The following is a 20,536-nucleotide window of genomic DNA, read 5'->3' as shown; positions in this document are numbered from 1 at the left end:
CCCCCCTCCTCCTCCACTGCCCTCCTCCAGCAGCAGCAGCTCAGCAGCTCCATCCGCAGCTTTGTTCTCCTTCAGTAAAAATACGACAGAAGACTCGGCCGCCGCGCCGGTCCCCGCTGGTGTCACATTTAAGTTCGGTCAGAAGGTGGACAGCTCAGTTCTCAGCTCCTTAGGGTCCAAGACGACGACCCCCAGCTTCTCCTTCTCCTCCTCTTCCAGCACTTCCTCCAGCCAGACCTCCCTGTTTGGAGCTCCAGGATCCACTGCGCCTCTGTCCTGTAGTGGGACGAAAGCTGAGGGCGCTCAGTCTACAGGTACACGGGTGTTCACAGGAAGCAGAGAGACGTGTCTCTAACCTCCTAATTCAGAAAGATGGTGATCATCAGGGAAGCATACAGGACTTCTAATAAGTGCTGCAGCTAAAGATCAATTAATCTGTAGATGGATTAAGAGCTGGAACAAGTAGTGCACAGAAAAATGATAAACCGCTCATTGATTTGAATAAAAAATAGCCAATATTTAATCCATTAATGAATAGTTGCCGATTATTTTTCTGTCAGTTGACTAAAATCTTAAATCATTGTGTGAACTCCAGGAAATTAAATCTGCAAAAGATATGAGTTATATTTATTAGGAAGCCGACGTGCTGCAGATCTGAAAAATGTCAAAGTTAAACACCAGACCCAAGTAGCCAGCAGTCCAGAGACATTCAGTTTGGGCTGTAAAATTTGAATGTCAATTAATTAACTATTGCACCTGTTTCGAGTTAATTGCTTCATTGTTGTAGCAGATCATTCTCTGGTGTCGGTTCCTTTGCTATTATACCGCTGTAAACTGAACGCAGAGCTGAGTCTTTACCGTTTCCTAAACTCCAGAGCTATTGGCAGGTTGACGACTTGTTTTTAAATTTAAAAAGGTGAATCAAACTGTTAAATGTCAGGCTGCAACTACTGATTGTAATCGTGAGCACCGGATCCACACATTAGCTTCCTGATTAACTGCCGGCTCTATAGTGTCAGCCAATAGGAGCACTTACCCACAGGCTCAAACCCAAGTGATTTTTAATTTATCATTAAAGTCAGAAACAGTGCGTTCTCATTTAAACTGGTGGAACCAGTAACAATCCATTGTGAAAATCATGCCTATCAGTTGACTTATTGATTGACCGGTTCAGCTCTGATGAAACATTTTCCTGTTGCAGACGAGAACGGAGATGAAGATGAGGAGCCGCCCAAACCCGAGGTCAAAGAGGTGAAAGAGGAAGACGCCTTCTACTCCAAGAAGTAAGTCGGCTGTGTGTGTCTGAAGTGAAGTCAAATCAGTTTACCACCAGTCTGAACCATTAAAAGCTGGAATTTAGTTTTAATGAGACCTGTGGGTGCGGGGGTTTTTTGTGATCAGCTGAACAGAATCATTTCCCAGCGCGGTGGTTCCCGACCCTTTAGCCTTCAGCCCCATTAAAATGAAGCACATCTTCATGCACAGGTTTAATACGTTTGAATCATTTTGGTTGCTCTGGTTGTTTCAGGAGTCAGACCTTCTAATATTTCACACACATTCATCATTTTCCTGACCCCTCAGGTTTCTGTTGTGTCCCTTTTGGGATTAAATTTTAATGAACTATAACTGATCATATATAAAAAATAACTTGTCTTGAATTAAAACCCAGAATTCAGACCAAAGTTTGTATGTAGGATTGTAACAAGGGAAGAGATCAGAGAATAAAGTGTCTCACATTCTTCCCATTAGAAATAACGTTTCTTTAACCAGGTTCCATTAAAAAAAAAAAAAAAAAAAAAAAAAAATTTTAGCCCGGAGACTGTAGGGTAATGACTGCTCCACACTGGAGCTGCACATTGTATTAAAACCGTGACGTTTCTTCTTTGGCTTTGTACAAACCATCACTATGAAGCTCAGCCTGATGCCTTTGTCCACATAACATTTGTTTTTGTTGTCCTCAGGTGTAAAATGTTCTACAAGAAGGACTCTGAATTCAAAGACAAAGGAGTGGGAACTCTTCACCTGAAACGAACAGCAGAGGGAAAAACTCAGATGATCGTTCGCGCTGACACCAACCTGGGTAAAACAGTTAACTCTGCCTTACTGGTCACAGGCTGTGACATGTTGAGTCTGCGGAAAATCAGAATCGAGTTAAAGTGCAAATAAAGTTCAGCATTTTTAACCAGAGAAGGCAACAGAGGCTTTCGTGAGGGAGCCGTCGTTAGATCACATCTTACACATTTGACCATAAATGACATTTTACTGACTCGTCAGTTTACTGAGTCTGAGGTGACGTCTTCATGTCTTGTGTTCTAAAGCCCAAAATGTTGCACTTGTGTCCATTTAAACTGGAGAAAGGCATCAGATTTTCACATTTTCAAAGCAGGAGTCAGTGTATTTTTGGTACTTGTGCTTAAGTGACACAAGTAGCCATTTCTTTGTGCACATTGTCCGTGCACTGCAGGTGCAGATAAGATTCATCACAAATCTGGAGCTGAGAAGTCATTTAAATCCACATAGATGTATTTAAAAAGCCCCATACACAGACTCTCAGACAGAAACCAGCAGGAGGCTGCAGAGCTGTGGTCAGACGGCGCCTCCTGCTGCTCAAACTCAGGATCAGCTCGTGTACCAGAGGCGACAAGAAAGAAAGTAGCAGAAGAAAATACAAGATAATAGGCAGAAAACACAGAAGTCACATAATGACTGAAGCTAATGTGGACTGAGCTGCAGGAACAAGTCGGGCCCCGTCCTCTGAGCCCGTTTCCATCAGACTTGTTGCTGCAGTCCAGCAGGAAAACGGTGAACAGCTTCAGGTGTCTTATTAATACCTGTAAACATGTGAAACGGCAGGCTAGGGACCTCTGACCCTTTTGGGAACACGTATTAAACCAAGCAGATGAAATCGCAAGCGGCCGAACCCTGGTTGTTGACATTTTATGAACCACAACTTGAGTAGTGACACTTATGGAAGATCTGTGTGTCCCTCCTCCTCCTCAGGTAACATCCTACTCAATATCATGGTGCCGGCATCCATGCCATGCTCTCGGGTGGGAAAGAACAACGTGATGGTGGTGTGCGTCCCCAACCCGCCGGTCGACGACAAAAGCCCCAGCAGCCCCGTCCCCCTCCTCATCCGGGTCAAAACCGCCGAGGACGCTGATGAGCTCCACAAGATCCTGGAGGAGAAGAAAGGCTGAACCCCGAGCTTTCAGCAGGCTTCACTGGTCATCCTCAGACCCTCCACACACGTTTGCACCCAACTCAGCCGTTTCCTCGCTATAAATTGGTCACCATACTGTGAAATCTTGAGTTAGTTTTTAGTCCTGAACTTTAGGATATTCCCTCTGGTTCGACACTGCTGTTTTATTCGAGAAACAGAACGCCGCATCTTAATAGTCTCGGTGTTTAAGTTTTACTCTTTTAATTTGTGAGTGAACGTGTGACATCTACCACTGAGGTTGGTTTGGGGAACGCTCCAAATAAAGGTCCAGTCGATTTGGTTTTACAAATTTAATGTTCGCAGTGACGGTTACCCGTGACGAACGTGTCTGCTGAGTGTTTGCTATTTATTGTGTGGGCAGGATTTGTACTGGATGATTGAACCTGGTGTGAATGTTTCTCCTGAGGCTTCTGGGTGTGGTGTGAAACACCAGTTCTGTTGTTCTGGTTCTGTAAACATGAACTCTATTGCTTTCCAACTGTCCTTTTGTGTGGCCTTCGGTTCAGCCTTCGACATGAGGCATGCTGTCATCGTCTGACAACATTTGTAAGACATTTACTTGGGAATAATAAAAGGAAACAATCGACTGCGGCTGCGTGTTTTCTCTTTGCAGGACCGAAATTCACTCTACTCAGGAACAAGATGTCTGATGCGAACGGAGGGAAACTTAATGTGATGTTTTGTTTCAGAGGGCTTTGTGAAGTTTCATCAAAGAAGATGAGTTTGAAAATGATGTAAAAGTCTTCACTTTAATTCAGAGCTAAACATCTCAGCAGCTGTTTGACATGTGCTGCAGATGTTCACATTCCCCTCGGGATGAACGGGAATAACCGATTGTGCCTTTTCATCCAGCGCCACCTTCAGGTCAAAGTTTTGTGTGTCCAGTAGTTTATGACCGAATCCCTGCGCTGCAGCTGGACACGGCGTCCTGCAAAAGACCAGAGTCATCGTGATGAAGTAAATGTTCTTTTTAAAAGCGTTAAACTGCACAGAGAATGAGGTCGAGGTCAGTGACGACAACAGGCATCGGTTTTTCTGCTAATGTGTATTTGAATAAATAAATGCAAGAGAATGTACACACAGTTTTGAGTAACAGAAGAACATGCATGTAAATTGTGTGTGTACAAAAGCTGAGACCAGGTCAACAAAGGGTTTCAGAAAGGTTCTAGAAGCGTACAGTGCAAACTGTCCTGGTGCTGTCATACCAAATGGCGACACTTAGTCTTTGCTATTGATCAGCGTGGAGACACTCGCCTGGAGAAACTGGTAACACTGAGGGGACACACACCCAGTGCCCTGTGGAACAGTTCACTGTTCAAACACTGCCCTGTTTGAGCGAGGATGACTTCCTCTCCGAGTGCAAAGCAATCACAGATATCGGATCAATAACTTGGCCTGAACTCCGCTGCTGATCAACTGAACATGAGATGCTGAAAACCAATCAGAATCAGTTTTCCAGTGACTTGATTGATATTTGACTCGTCTTGGTTTAAGGATAAAGGCTGCAGTTTCACAAGAAGCACTACATTCTCATGCTGTTGTGATTTACTCTTGTAAAATACTGTTTCCTATTTTTATGGCCTAAATACTTTGGAAAAAGAAGTCACAAAATCACTGGAAGACTGAGAATGATCCACACCGTTGTGTATCGGTTTTCTGCCAAACGACTCTGAGTCCACAGATTTTATGACTGAATCTTCACTACTAAATAAAATGAAGCTTTGCTGATTGACAGATTTAGATTTTTGTTAAACTTTAAGAATTCATAAAACCACAGATTGGTGAGAGCCGATTCTTCTTCTTCTCTTGGCTCATTACCCAGGGAGGAAAACAGACAGTTTCAGACTAATAACATCCTGAACACATGTTGTGGACATTTTACAGACAACCGATCTCAGACCAGCTTAGTCACTGATGGATTCTGCCAACAGTTGCTGCTCGTTTCAGACACAGTCTCGTGTTTCAGGTTTGTTTAAATGAACGTGTCATGAAGAAACAAAGTTGAAAACAGATTTAAGGCTTCAGGAGCACAGAGAGAAACCAGGAACTGCCACACCTGTCCACATGCAGCTCGCTTCCTTTTGTTTTGTCTCAAGGTGTTTCCTCCAGTTTCTCCTTGAAATAGTCACTGTTGTTACATCAGAAGTTTTTCAAGTCACCTCCAGTTGAGTTTTTTTTTTTAAACTAAAACCAGTAAAAAGTCAAAGCTGGGTTGCTGTGAGTTGTTTAACTTGGTGGAGAAGAGCCGCAGGATGTCGACTACAGCAGCTTCACACAGCACAGCTCCAGTTTTAAAACGCTGTCGGGTCACAGCTGAGTTTGTTTGTGCTGGGCTAGAATAATAAAAACGCTCAGCAGCCCAAACTAAAAACAAGGACTTGATCTGGGCGGTAAACCGCTGAGCCATTATGGCAGCAAATGAAACGTGTCCTTAGTCGGGTTCTTCACGGGCCCAGAGCTCTGGAGCTAATCCACAACAAACCTGTGGAAACCCTCCCTGAACACAACAAGAACAAACCTGACAAGAGTTGGATTTGATCAGATACTGATGACTAATCAGGTTTCGCTCTCAGCTTGTGTCAGTAACCAGTGTTAGAAACACTGTGCCCATTTGTCATCAAGTCATAATCAGACCAAATCACTTCTGGACACAGGCTCCTGCTTGAACTCTGAACCCATTTTAGGTCATTTTACAAGGAAACCAACTCATTGTGTTTAAAGTTGAGTCACTACAGGAATTCCGTCATAGATTCTGTTTGTACGATCGAATCCAGCGAGTGGCCCCAAAACATTATCTGTCATCTACAACTGCAAATCGGAAAAAGTTGGGACGGTCTGTAAAATCTAATTTAAACCTGAAAACAGTGATGTGTAAACTGGTCCTGTGTTACACCCAACAACACAGCAGCATGTTATTTAAAGTGACACATCAACTTTCTTTGTTCAGAACAAACACTTGCTTCAATCCTGATGCTGCAACACATTTCAAACACAGTTGGTCATCACTGTTTTCAGTTTTAATATAGATTTCACCTACTGCCCCACCTTCTGCTGAGATTTTTGGGCCGCCTTAAATTTTTTTTGAGTAAAAACTATTTTACTTGTTTTAGTAATTAAAGCTTGTCAAACATTCTTCTTTCGTGTTGCTGTGGATGTTTTGGTGGAGCGATCAAATCCAGCTTTTGGCCCTAAAACGCCTCAGAGCAACTGAGAAAATCATTTCATCTCTTCTGTCATTTCCTTAAGTAAAATACCAACTAGCTGCTGGTTACAGGTTCTTAAATGTGCCGGTTGTTGTGGTGGTAATATATTCAGAGACTAAGTACTTAAGAGTAATATCTGTGAATTAAACACGGAGAGTTCTTTGTAATTAAGTGAGTAAATGCGTCTAAGCAGATGAACGTGGCCCGACTGACCTCGTCTCTGACATTACACCTGGTCTGTAGATCTGACATTTACAAACGAGTCCAATACCTGCCGCCGCATTAAAGGAAGGAACACTAAGTCCACTACGAGCCGAACACATACACACGGTGTCATTAAAAGCACAACCTTAGGTCCAGGCGTCTCAGTGAGTAAAGCAGCAGGATATTTACAAGAGAAACACATTCTTCACCTCCTCCTCCTCCTTCCTGGTCAGAGTTCAGCCAATGCCTTTTCACACTGACATCATGTGACCCCGGGGCCGAGCCCATTTCTGTGGAGACAACCTTTGACACAGCAGGAACTGAAAAGAAGAGGCACTTCTTGAATGGCTGGTTTGTGTGTTTGTCGTCATCCCTCCAACTGCATCTCCAGCAGGTGTCTGGGTGTCGTCTCAGTGTGAACACCGGGGGGCACTGCTGTTCGTCTCAGTGGCCTGATGCGGGAGGCACTTGGCAGTGATGCTCTGAGGGTGCAGCTCTACTATGTCATCAGGATGGGCTTCTGCCTCACCTCCAGGATGTCTGGCACACAGAAAGAGTCGGTCAGTTAGTTCACGTGTCTGTGCTGACGGTGGGGCGGTCCAGTGCCTGTGGTTAGTTTATGTGTCTATAATAACGCAGGATGGCCGAGCATCTGCGGCTCACAGTAGTGTCTGTGGTTAGTTCACATGTCCATAATAACAGTGGGACATTTGCCTATCAAACCTGCAGGTTAGACAAATGTATTTGGAAAAGAAGACGAAAAGTTACCCAAACGGTCTGGTATAAAAATCTGTAATGCTTTGACCTACTCTTACTGCGGCTGTGCACACAGTACAAAAACAAGTCTGATGCCCTTTGCGTAACACGCCTGGTGTTCTGATCCTGTTTTATACACTCAACCAGCTGTAGCATCAAACTGCTTTGGTCTCATAATTGTATGTTTCTATTTTAAAGCACAGTGTAGCCTTTGTCTAGAAACGTCTGTGTGTTGACCTCTGACCTGTGGTGATGCGGTGCAGTGGCAGCGTGACGTAGGTCAGGTGAGAGTAGAGCAGGAAGTAATCCTCAGCTCGGTTCAGCTTGAGCCAGGAACCGACCAGAGAGCGACCAGTGCCCGACAGGGAGCGAGAGCGGAGGTTGGTGGCGGGGTGAAGGTCTGACAAACACAAACATGCTGAGTTCATCAACAGTGCAGTAAAAGTAGTAATACCACAGTACAGAGATTCTCCTGCACTGGGCACAAAAGTATTAGTAGTGATACAGCTAAAGCAGACACAGAGGAATCATGGTGGAATACCAGTCTGACCAGTTGTCCCACTGCTTTTACCTTCGTCTTCCTCCTCCCTGAAGAACTCCTCACTGTCGTTGGCAGAGTGAGACTTCTTCATCTCAGCGATCCGGTTTCGAGGCATTTTACGTCTGAGGGACGGAGAGAAGAAGGAGGGGCGGTTCCTCTCCGGGGTTGGAGGAGTGCTGAAGGACGTCACCTGCAGGAAAACAGGGAATTCCACTTGTAAGACACGACAGACGACAAACAGAAAGCAGCCGATGGTGTTTGGTAGCTGGTTACTCGTCTTAACATTTATCAAACAGGAGCACTTCTACCTTTAGTACTTTAGGCGACTTAGCCGATAATGCTCATGTACGTTTCCTTGAGTAAATGTCCTGCGTTCCACCACTGCCTCGTACTGGGCCCTGATTGGCTCCAGACTGCTGGTGATGTCATAAACCCTGCAGGTATGTCCAGGTGTCAAACTGAGATTCGAGGTGAGCAGAGAAATGTGAAAACCAAATCTGGACAACAGATGCAACTATTTGTGTCCATTATTGATTAAGCTGATGATTGTCATTGATCCGCTGGTTTATCAACTGAATCGCTGACATCTTTCTATGACTTTCTTCTGTCCGATACACAGTCTGAAATGCCAAAACATATTGATTTAGCACCAGACAAAGCCAGTCCCTCCAGACGTCAGTGTGACTACTGACAGCAGCATTTGTTATTGATCAGGACCTGATCTGATCTCTGGAGGGAGCAACTTAGTTTGTGTGGATTTTCTGTTCTGCTCTTTCTCTGTGGCTACAGAAAGACAGGAGGAACAGAAACCAAAATAGTCATCACTTCCCTCACTGGCTTTGAAAACCGCCTCAAGTTGTAAACATTAAAATGGGAAGTCTGGAGAAACCAGAGAATCTGCAGGCGACCGAACAGCAGGCTGAGAGATTGTTGTTCGACATCACCTGTGATTTGTCAAACAACCAATGTGCGTTTATTCTCCTCACCCTCTCATGCATGGGTGACACCTGGTCCTCCTCGGTGCCACAGGGGGAGGTGTCGCCTGTCGGGACCCTGCTGACGGCCATCTCGGCGTGACCTTTGCCCTGTGGACCCTTCATCCTCACAAACTCCATGTTGTTGTACTTGTAGAAGCCAAAAGACATGCGCTGGGCCATCTTGGCTGCGACGCTCACCTGCAGCGCACACATACCATCAGAACGAAGACAAACACTGACTTGCCAGTTCAGTCACGGTTCACACACACCACTCTGCTTCTTAAATTTATATTTGATTACCTTGAATGACCGACTGACCGATAGGAGCATTATTTAGCACCAACCATTCATAAGAAACATTCACAATTAACTTTGAACGCTGACGTGAGCAGGAAGTAGCGACAATTTAAGATCCTGTCTCACTGGTGGTTTCCTGGGGGGGGGGCTCACTTTAATGTTACATCTGACTGGGCTGGTAACACTGGTGTCAGTAGTTTGCATGTATGTGCACGGGTTGGTGACGATTTCTGGTCTTTGGCTGCTGTTCCTCACCCGGTTGTCGTAGACCTTTTTGAGGGCCTCGTAGCGGATCGAGCCCTGGAAGATGACGCCCTGGAAGGTGTTGCTCTTGTCACTGGCCACCAGCTCCACACAAACCATCTCCCCCTCACCCACTGTCATGTCACTGAACACCTGCACAAACACAGTATCACAACATCACCTCCAGTTGTTCAATGTTCACGCCATCCCCCCGTCTTTCTGCGTGTGGGTAGACACAAACTGAATGGCTGCCGTGGAGCTGACGACACAGCGTGCAGCTCGTTTCTCGCCTCTCAGCACCAAAAACCAGTCAGCGATTCCCTCCCCGGAGACAAGTCTGTGTGAGCTGGTGCTCTTCCCTCTGGTCAATCTGTAAAACGAGCCCGTTTGTAAATGGAGGGAAAAACCATCAAGTCACTTCATTACAGCGGCAGCATCAACTCAATCAGGAGACACATCAGCTGCTGTGGTTCCTCGCTGCGTAGACACGTGTATTACTGAGGGTGACTCCATATCAGTATTTTACACAGGGTAGCCGTAGGTCGGGAGATTTTAATAATCTTGTTCAGAGCTGGTTACAGCAGGATGTGCGTTTACCTCCTCAAAGTTCTCGATCATGAAGAAGATGTTTGGGTAACTCATCTTGGACTCCTCCCCTTTGCTGTCCATGGCATGTTTACTGGGAGACGCAAACACTTCCTGTGAAGAGCGGAAACCCAGAACAAAGATCAACAGTTTAATTAACACCTGCGGAGACAAATTAGGAAGAGCCAACTGGAACACTGCTGTGCTGGCAATGTTTCAGCTGCTGTGGAGTTTGTATGGTTTCCTACCTGACACTTCTTCTTGTGGATGTGGATATCTCCTGCTTCTGAGCGCGTGCACACAGCACACGTCACCATGTAGTCCAGCTGGAAGATAAGACGTCTCAGGTGATTGTGGGCACCACCAGTGCACAAAACAAATCACTATCTGCCTTGTTCAGCGATTGACAACAAAGAAGAGAATCTGACAGACAAGCAGCGGTTTTACTCAGGCTCTTTCACCTGTTACATGTTTAATTAAACAGGAAGTAAATTTGCTCATTGGCCGTCTACACACGATACCCCGTGATTCTAAAGATAAAACATGTTAACAGACCCTTTTCTGTGGTGTGGACACTGTGCTCAGGTGCATCCCGTTCGTTCGCTTTAGTCGAGTTGCGGAGTCAGCTGGAGGAGAATTGAACTGACTGGACACGACCGAGGACGCCACACACACACCTGTGTATGTGAGGCCACACTATCCACATGAAGTGCAAAGAACCCTCTGCACACTACAACAACTGACTGAGACAGAGCCCGTTTCCAGCAGCCTCCATTAGTGTGACATGGAAGAATCACAGCTGACGTCCTGGATCTGGCCGTCTCCAGGACGCAGTAATAGAACAATATGAGCCTCCGTCACGGCGGTGACCAGTGACTAATGAGCTCAGTGAGGTTTTGAAAGTGCGCTTACCTTCTGCAGGATGAGGTTCAGGTAGACGCTCTCCTCCCAGTCGATGTCGGGGTCACCAAGGCCAGGCAGCTTCTTAGAGTCCCTCCTGTAGACCTCAACCTCCACCTGGAACACAGGCCATGCACTGTATCACAGCTACACACTGAGGAAGTGACCGCATACGACACAGGTCAGTCTGACAGCGCGTGTGTGTGAGCAGGCTAGTGGCAGGTCAGGTGTAAGGCTCACCTGCACTGTCACAACTACTAGCTGCTGTTTGTCACTGGAGTGTGTCATGTTAGCTCCACCCAGCTGATAGGTGTCCATCAAAGGTGACGTGGATAAAAAATAAAGCTATGCAATGTGCTGCCAGCTGATTGTGTATTTTGGAAGTGCTGGGCTACCGGCAGCACAGGGCCGTCAGCACACATTAATGAGACTCCTGACCCCCCCCACAGAGACTGGAGAACCTGTGCAGGGGTGTAAATCCTCCGACAGCAAAACACCATCAACCTGTGTGAAACGAACCCTCTGCTCCGTCTCTAACGCACATCTGTGTCCAGTCTGCTGGTCCTCTGTGTGACGAGACGGAAATGAGATGGAAGCCGTTAACCCGACCTGGACACAGAACAATGACGTGTAGCCATGACAACCGAGGCGGAGGGGGAGGTGGGACTCATGACAAAAGGCAGACAGAGCGCCTGTCTGCACGAGTGCTGTTCAGAAAATGTAATTATAAAGAGAAGAGCAGAGGAGAGGCCAGCTTTATATTTCTACAGGCTCTATGACACGTCTACGGTCTGAGGAACGAGATCAGATCATTTAAATACAGCATTTGATTTATATTCAGTCAAATGAACTTCAACACTGAAACGACTTAACTGGTTAAAATCATCTCTGAAACTTTGATTCATTTCGGTCTCATTTCATTGTGTGTCTTTAATTTGTTTCTAATTTTTTTCAGTAAGTTGCTTTTATTTCTCGTTTTGTCTCTTCCCTTCTTCAGTGCTCCCTTCCTCTCTCCTCCCCCCCCCCCCCCCCCCCTCATGATGAAAAGCTGACTAAAGTACAAAGTATCACTTGAAAACCTGAACTCCGACACGCATTCCTTTTTCCAGTGAATTTAGGTGCTTTACATAAGACAAGACACACGGGGTGGAATAAAGAGACATTGGAGGTAAAAGGTTAAAGGTCAGGTAGGCAAGCTCCAGCTGGGTGACCTGAGGGTTACAGTGGTTAACCAGGCAGCTGCTCAGGGCATCCTTCAGCTCTGCCATGCATAATTGCACATTGACTGTTGCACATGCAGCATACATTCTCTTATTATATTCTTATATATTTTTATTATATTGCTGCATTTGCTGCTTAAAGTGCCTTAGATTTTGTGTTACTTATTTATCTACTTTATATTTCATTTGGCATTCGTGTGGACAGCAAAGTAAGAATTTCATTGTACAGGGAAACATGTTTCCTAACTGTGTATATGACAAATAAACACTTTGACCTTGAACTTGCTGCTGTCAGACTTCGTATGTTTACAGTAGACCACTTTTAGTCAAACAGACATGCAGCGTGGAGCAGACTTGATGTCTTGTGATTTGCTGCCTTAAAATATATATATATATAGCATATAGGAAGAAAGCTCTCTTATTTACCACTTCATCAACTGTATTTGTTCACCTTTCATTTTCCCCTTTTCCTGTTGTTAATTTGCATTTTAAAGCTGCTTAGAAATTCATCTCCTGTCACCTTCTTGCCCTCTGTGTTGTCTGTGCTGACATAGGAGAGCTTCCTGCGGACGTAGAACAGCATGTCGTCCTGTCGAGGAGCCCACTTCTCCATAAAATATGTGGAGAACATCCAGGTCCAGAACACAATGCGGTCATCCTTAAAACAACCTGCAAAAAAAGAAGCACAGAAACCAACACATCATCCAACAGTCTTTCAGTGTCAGTCTGGGACCTGTAGCAGCGCAACAACTAGCTCACCTGCAGCTCAGCACATTGTGCAGCAGAACATCAGAGGGTCACTGAGCTGATACAGTAGGATGAATGTTAGTGTGACCTGGGCAGCTGCAGCACAGCCCCCCCATTGAGGAGCACAGGGTAACGAGTGTCACAGAGCAGTGAGAGGATCTGAGCCAAAGCCCTACCAACCTCCAGCTCACACAGTGGCCGTGAGCTGGTCTCAGTGTCAGGCTGTCTGCTCTCTGCTACTGCGCTGAGGAAAATAAACACAGCCGTTGTAACTGACAGATGTTGTAATCACCCACCAAACAAACTACTGAAACAGACTTGGTAAGGGATTCACACAGATGTGGCTCTGATAAGCAGAATCAGACCCAGTAAAATGCCATCAAACATACTCCTCCTCACTGGACCAAAACTCAAAAAACACTGAACCACTCTGTCCAAGTGTGTCCTGCTCTACCACATTAAAACTGAATCAACAGTAATATTGGGTCTGTGCTGTGGTTTTGGGGTTTTTCTCTGCTCGATGGGCCTGAGACCATGAACAGCTGCTCTAAAAGGAAGTTTAACTTAATGCCATGTCATCCTCTCACTGGTTGCTTAGCAGCAGTTGCCGGGCGGCAAGCAGGTGTCTCGGCCATAAAGAAGTAGCAGAGCAGCTCGAGATGATGGAGGGCAGGTGGCCGACATGTCGGTAGCATCAGGAACGCATTGGGATCATATCAATCGGCTGCAGCTCAGGGCCTTCACACTCTTGTATTTCATGGTGTTTGATCATTTTTCAAAATAAAAGTGTTTGACGGTGAGTGAGTGTGTGTGTGTGTGAATCATTTATGAGCCGCTTTATTGGTCATAAAGGGAAATTACTTTAGATTGAACAAAAGCCACAGTAGAATAATGAACTGTAATAAAACAGTGTGACTTTATTTGTCAGACTAAAGCCGACTTTCACTTCTTGCACCAGATCCTGTTTAGGTTTTCAGTCTCAGCTGTCAGATGACACACCACACACAGCGCTCATCCAGACTTTGACGACCTTGATCAGGATTAGTGGCACTGTGTCAGGATCAATACTGTGTCAGACTCTATCCGGCCTGTAAAACCGCTCGGTGTGACAAGAAGTGATGAGCATCAAGAACAGGAACTTCTCTGAATCATTCACATTTATATCTGGGTGGAGTGGAAACAAGATGCACATGCTGAGGGTGAAGTCCTGTGACAAGATAAACAATTAGGAGTGTCTACTTTAACAACAATGAGGAAACATCGCGTATTGGCATTTTATTTAATTTCCCAGGCATAAATTGAATTAGGTTAATCTAATGTGAGAATTAACCTGGTTTGCTTTGATCTGCTTAAGATTGATTTTGATTGTGGAAACACCCGAGTTGTTAAACACTGTCTTTAAATAATTTACAATTAAGTTTTCACAGTGGTATTGTTAGTAATAAGTTGCCCCTCCAGCATTTTGGTTCAAAGTGTGAAAACATTTGGGAACCTTTATGATCCCAAGAGAAGAAACTTACTTAACTTCCTAATGGGGAAAGTCTGTGGCTGCCAGCGTGCCACCAAAACGCTAAACTGCTAACTGAACTTTCTATTTGTAACATTAAATCATGTCCTGGTTTCAGCCAGTTTCTAATAAAAATCTAATTGCTGTTTTCATGGTCATTGTAGTGTTTGACAGATTTCACACAGGAGGCCGAAGTAGGGCTGCCAACCCTCAACGATCAGCCGGGACTCTCTCCGAACAATCCAAGTTCACCCGAAGAGATTTTCGGTGTTTTTAAAATGCCGACTGAACACATGGAAGAAAATGCCAAGAAAAATACAAATTCAAACAGAAGGCAACTCCGAGGCACCGACAGAGAAAAGTACTCAATTTAATTTTTATTAAATTTATTTAAGTTACTTATACTGAAAGTCGCTACTGTAAGGATCTGGTGTCACCAGCCATCTGCCTCGCTTTGTGGATTTGTACTATAATGCCGTCACCCAAGTGGTTTTCATATTCTAATGACATGAAAGGTCAGAGTTGTCTAACTTCTGGCTGTTTATGTGCGACCGCTGGCCACTGACCGTGAAAACGACCGCAGAAATGGTAAGACAGAATAGTGTGGCAGGTCAAAAGGTGCACAGTGGTAGCGTACTCCTTCTCAGACCAGACAACCAGAACATCTAGCACCTCCTGAGCGTGCACTAAAGCCACTGACAGATGCTGCTGCAACAGCAACAACACGTGCAACAGTGCAGCTGCTCGTCTGTGTCCTGGACACAAAAGGCTGGAGCCTCCAGGAATCACTGCCTTACTGACACGACACTCGCCTCGTTTGTTGTCAGCTGTTCTATTGATTGGGTCTGAAAAGGTCCATTTAAAGAGGTGTTAAGGTCTTAGACTGAGCTGCTATCCCACAGCCGCCTCAGTGATCCTGTTGTTCCAGAGTGAGGCAGAGGACAGTGCTGCAGCAGCCTCTGAGACGCTGACAGAAGTCCTGCTCCATTTATAGCTGCATATCCCATTTTAAAAATACATCAACTGTGCTAAGAAGCCGGCGCACTGTCACTCATCATCTGAGAAAGTGAGCTGGATCACCCAAACTCTCTCTCCGCTGGCACCAGGGAGACGAGTCGTGAGCCACGTTGGGTTGTTTTACATTTTATGGCAGTTATGTAATAGTTGGTGGGGCTCGGTGACACTGTGTCAGAGCCCTGACCTGGATGAGAGGGTGAACACAGATCAAGCAAGCAAACGTTTATTTATAGCACCGATCTAAACCGAGGTTACAAAGAGCTTCACAGTAAAAACAACACACAAGAATGAAACACCCGTAGAGAGAACACAAATGAGGAGCCTGCATCAAACGCCAGACCGAATAGGTACGTTTTCAGACGGGAACGAAACAGCCCAATCAGAAAATGACCGGACATTGGGGGAAGGCTATTCCACAGTCTGCAAGCTGCTACCATAAACACCTGGATCTAGGAACAACCAGCAACGAAAGATTAGAAGATCTGAGAGACCTCTGTGGCATAAAGAAGTGTAAAAGCTCAGATGGAAGACGGCGCTAAACAGTGCAGTGCCTTAAAAACAAATAAAATCTTAAACATGATCCTAAAACAAACAGGAAGCTAGTGTAGAGAAGCCAAAATGGGGGTCATGTGATCTCATTTTCAAGAGTTAGAAGGCGAGCAGCAGTGTTCTGAACCAACTGAAGGCGAGAGAGGGAAATGTGAGAAATCACAAAATATAGAGTGTTACAATAAACTAATAAATGCTTCTCAAAATCACAAAAGGACAGGAAGTGTTTCATTTTAGGTAACAGTCTTAGCTGAAAAATGCTCGCCTTAACAAATGAGTTGATCTCTTTAGCCATCTTAAGTGCACTGTCCAGGAATACCCCGAGGTTCTTTACCTGGGGTTTCAGGTAAGAAGCCAGCAGGTCCAGATCAGGATGGGATGGGCCTGGGTTTTCAGTGCTGAATGAGCCACCAGAGTTAAAGGTTTAAAGTCCACAATGGAGAGTCAGGGGTCTGCCATTACTGGCAGAATGAGACAGCAGACAGGGAGCAAAGATATTCACTGAAATACTGATCACATGGCAATGATGAAGAACGCTACCACGCTGCTCCAAAGTCTCCATGTAACCACCTGAAGAAGCCTTAAAGTTTCACCAAGGCCCACTAGAACCTCTGAGACCTGGAAACCCCCAGTAGGTTCCAGTTTTTAATGCAGATTATTATCCAGTTTATGGAACTGGGTTTTAATGTGATTTGCTAAATACCTTGATGAAAAGGTGAGGCTCCTTGTGTAGCCCATGTGACCTCCTGTGTCGCTCCTGTCATGTGCACAATGAGTGAATGTGTCAGTTGGGGGGGCCTTCAGGCCCATCTCGTGAAACAAAGCAGTGACCTGATGGAAGGATTTAGCTTAAAGACATCAAATGGACCTGAGCCTCCCTGCAGGACCAGACATCTGGTGACAGCTACTGGAAGCCTGGAAACCCAAAGACTTGACCCAGGACGAAGTACTGGGTCCACACTTTGTAGCCCACCTCAAAGCTACTCTAAACACTACTAGCAAATCTACTTAGTTCCCTTCCACCACTGGGCCTATGTGAGAATGAGGAAACCTAAGCTTATTTTTTGATCTTCAAACATGCACACACACATTCTGGCTATGGATTCACAGGCACATCAGTTTCACACAACTCGCACCTTTGCAGTCTGAACACATTCATGCAACCCGTTGTACAGTCTGTACAGTGGAGGCAGATGGGATGCCTCCTGTGGTCTCCTCCTATCTCAAGCCCTACAGTCAGATACACAAACACATATGTGCACAACAATAGTAAACTGTCTGTACAACTGACTGAATTACATGTAAAATATCAGAAATGTGCAGCAGTGGAGTGTCTTGAGGTTTCACTGGCTACATTAGATATTCACCAGGACTTGTAATCACCTGGGTCTGTTACAGTGTGAACCACAGGCAGTGACACTGCCATCAGTCACGTCATACAGTTTCTGCAGTGAACGACCTGCTGCTATGGATCTGTCTCCATCTGTTGTTTCTGCACATTGTTGAAGCTGCAGGCTGATCTCAGTGTGTTCATAGCAGCTAGCAGAGACACGGGCTCTGCCTCGTCTCCCTGAACTCTGCTGGTGGGTCTACAGGGTGGTGGTGGGCTGTGCCAGACCAGATCCCGTGGGCCAAGGCCCAGGCAACAAATGCTCGGTGGGGAGCTCCCAGCAGGGTGCCCCAGTTTCCCCAGTCCAGGTGAAGTGGCGTAACTAAAGTTACCATTTTCATCAGGGTTTTTGAATCTCTTAGTGCAGCCTCTCCCCCTGTGACCAATTTGCCTTGGGAGACCCTACCAGGGGCTAATGCCCCAGACAACACAGCTCCCAGGATCACGGGGCGCACAGACCTCTCCACCACATTAAGACAAGTTTACTTTGTAGGGTAACCCTTAGAGATAGGGTACAGAGCTCGGGCATCCAGATGCGAATGAGCCAGTTAAGGATAATCAGGATAATCACCTTTATTGGTCAAGTATGTTACACACAAGGAATTTGTTTCCGGTACAGAACCGAGGCAGCCATCTGTGGCGCCAACTCAACTGATGGCTCTAACCATCAGGGGCAACAGGGGGGATTCAGTGTCTTGCCCAAGGACACTTCGACATGTGGACTGTAGGCACCAGGATTCGAACCTTCAACCTTCCGGTTGGGAGAGGACTACTCTACCCACCACACCACTGTTGCCTCCCCAGTTGAGGTCGTTCGGGCATCTTATGAGGATGCCTCCCTGTGGAGGTCTTCTGTGCACATCCATCTGGTGGGAGACCCCAGGGCAGAGCCAGAACACACTGGAGAGATTACATATCTCATCTGGCCTCGGAATGCCACCGGTGGAGCTGGAGCATGATGCTGGGGAGGGGGATGTCCGGACAAGCTTAGTGAGCCTGTTGCCACCGCAGCCTGACCCCAGATAAGGGGATGATAAAAGATGGATGGATGACAACTGACATTTCTGCTCATCAGTCGACTCTCACTTCAAAGCAGTGCTCAGCCCCTCTGCTGTAAACAGGTGCATCCAGGTGAATCCCTTCTGATTCATCACAGAAGTATGGCAGGATTATCTGGGGCCTCCCACTCGGTCTCCACATCTGTAGTTTCATTATACAAATGAACCTGAAGGAAGACTGGTACTGCCGTCATGTCTGGATGCTAAATATAAAGCTACAACCAGCAGCTAGCTTAGCTTAGCATCAAGACTGCAAACAGCTCTGTGCAACAGGCCCACCTAGCAGCAGCAGCTGATAAAAACTGATAAACAGTTTATATCTGGGTGGTTTAATCTGGACAGAAATTAGGTGTATACACGACAACTCAATGTTTTACCAAAGGTTGTGTCAGACTGTGTCTTTGTGGCTGCTGATGTGGAGGATGAATGATGAAAAAAACTACACAGTCAGCTGACTGTCTGTTTCTGGGTCTATAGTCAGTGACAGCACCGTGTTCACATGATCTTGGAAATTAACTTGGTACATATGATGTGACTATTATTTTTGTTATATACATTTTGATTGGCATTTCTTTTCAAAATGAGAAAACAGATACAACCTTCAGAAAGAAGCAAGGAAAAACTGAAGAATAAAATCCAGTTCAGCAGCAGAGTCCATCAGCACAGCACCAGCCCAGGAGCAAGCCACCAACCATGAACAAACCAGAAGAGTACAGGGAGGAGAGTCAATTAATTTCAACCACAGATACTAAAGTCCATCAGAAAAACTATTAAACCATGTCACAATGAGTTGTTTAACTCTAATGAAAGACTAATCCTGACTCCAAACAAGCAGAATGTTCTCTGTAAGTAACTTCACCCAGTCCGGGTATGAAGGATCAACATAGCAGCTGAGATGAACCCTGATAGAGCAAACACTGGACTTGGAAATCCCAGGTAAAAAGAGCCAAAGTTGAACTGGTTCAGGCACAGGTATGCCCAGCCACCCTCACATGGTTTTAACTCCACAAAGGCACACGTGATTATTATTTACAGAAGTGACGGACACTACCAGAAGAAGACTTGTAATAAACTGGAACGACCCTGTGCTGTGAATCCCCAGTGAAGCAAAGACCTGAGTCACTGTTGGTGCTGACTGTCAGACTGACTCACACTCCGCAGCTTGTGGAGGACCGCCCAAGGACACGGACTACGGCCTGGGACTAGTGTGAAGACTCACCGGCCGCAGTCAGAGCAGAGGAAGCAGCTGCCAGACACGGCAGCACAGTTCTCCTTCCTGCTACCTTCAGCATAGCCACATTATTACAGGCTTATAAAGTTTGTCAGGTTTTAATTTTATTAAGAGTTTGCTGATTCAAAGTGGACGCACACCTACACACATTTAATGTTATTATCAAAATGGATTTTTGTTTTTTGATTATTAAAAGTTTAGTCCATAAAATGGCAAAACCAGGTAAAACTATTCATCCACAAGTTCCTAAAACCCAGTCAAATGTCTGTAAACGCTTTGTTTTGTCTGACTAGTATGTTTTCTCAGCTGTAAACTCCTAGTAGGAAACACAGGTTTCTACTAGGAGTTTACAGCTGCAGTAGAAACACAGGTCCTTCCCCCGTTTCTACTGCAGTCAAGCCGTAAGCACAGACCCAGGTGCTGAGATGAAATCATGGTGTGTGAACAGAGCTCTACTGATTTCTACAGCAGAACAAATGACCCACAAAACAAGCAGCGGAACAGGCAGCAGCACTGAAGCCTCTGATCTTCATGTGATCAGGACTGTTCGATCAATAACCTCGTTCACCTGACAGGCCACAGGCATTGAATCAGGCTTCTCATAATACAAACCCAGCTACACTCAGCTTTACCACACTGATGAACTAACTGTCTGTGTGTCACGTATTTGACAGACTCAACTATTATCCATCATAAAACAACTCCAAGCTGCAGCCACCAGTTATTTTCATTATCAATACATCCCAGAGTATTTTTCTTTAATAACTGATTGATTCTCTGGTAAATACAATGTCAGGGAATAGTCAGTATTCACTGAGGCCCGGTTCACCATATTTACATTGCTTCATTCGGTCCGGTGTGTCTATATTACAGTTATATATATATATA

The 20,536-nt window shown here is 45.4% G+C and overlaps 2 protein-coding genes across 5 annotated transcripts in view; one reads left to right on the top strand and one right to left on the bottom strand.

The window, feature by feature from the left end:
- Positions 1-3,814, top strand: part of nup50 (nucleoporin 50) — a 7,900-nt gene extending 4,086 nt beyond the window's left edge. The window contains exons 6-9 of the mRNA XM_020613405.1: positions 48-314; positions 1,202-1,283; positions 1,962-2,080; positions 3,001-3,814. Of these exons, the coding sequence (XP_020469061.1) occupies positions 48-314; positions 1,202-1,283; positions 1,962-2,080; positions 3,001-3,200 (668 nt within the window). The 3' untranslated portion in view covers positions 3,201-3,814. The remainder of the gene's footprint in view (positions 1-47; positions 315-1,201; positions 1,284-1,961; positions 2,081-3,000) is intronic.
- Positions 3,815-4,249: 435 nt separating this feature from the next.
- The window catches only part of kiaa0930, a 17,810-nt gene continuing 1,523 nt past the window's right edge, over positions 4,250-20,536 (bottom strand). For 3 of the 4 annotated variants that reach the window (XM_020613402.1, XM_020613400.1, XM_020613401.1), the window contains exons 3-11: positions 12,670-12,818; positions 10,942-11,046; positions 10,278-10,355; positions 10,042-10,143; positions 9,457-9,597; positions 8,914-9,102; positions 7,958-8,117; positions 7,631-7,786; positions 4,250-7,170 (exon numbers count right to left, since the gene is read on the bottom strand). In XM_020613402.1, coding sequence (XP_020469058.1) covers positions 7,130-7,170; positions 7,631-7,786; positions 7,958-8,117; positions 8,914-9,102; positions 9,457-9,597; positions 10,042-10,143; positions 10,278-10,355; positions 10,942-11,046; positions 12,670-12,818 — 1,121 coding nt within the window. In that variant the 3' untranslated portion in view covers positions 4,250-7,129. Of the gene's footprint in view, positions 7,171-7,630; positions 7,787-7,957; positions 8,118-8,913; positions 9,103-9,456; positions 9,598-10,041; positions 10,144-10,277; positions 10,356-10,941; positions 11,047-12,669; positions 12,819-12,908; positions 13,141-20,536 lie in introns of all 4 variants that reach the window. The other variant, XM_020613403.1, reaches the window with a different exon arrangement.

The sequence above is a fragment of the Monopterus albus genome, unplaced genomic scaffold (genome assembly GCF_001952655.1).
Source record: "Monopterus albus unplaced genomic scaffold, M_albus_1.0 scaffold134.1, whole genome shotgun sequence".
Classification (NCBI taxonomy): domain Eukaryota; kingdom Metazoa; phylum Chordata; class Actinopteri; order Synbranchiformes; family Synbranchidae; genus Monopterus; species Monopterus albus.
Note: the sequence above shows the minus strand (reverse complement) of the source record. Positions and strands in the feature narration are given on the sequence as shown.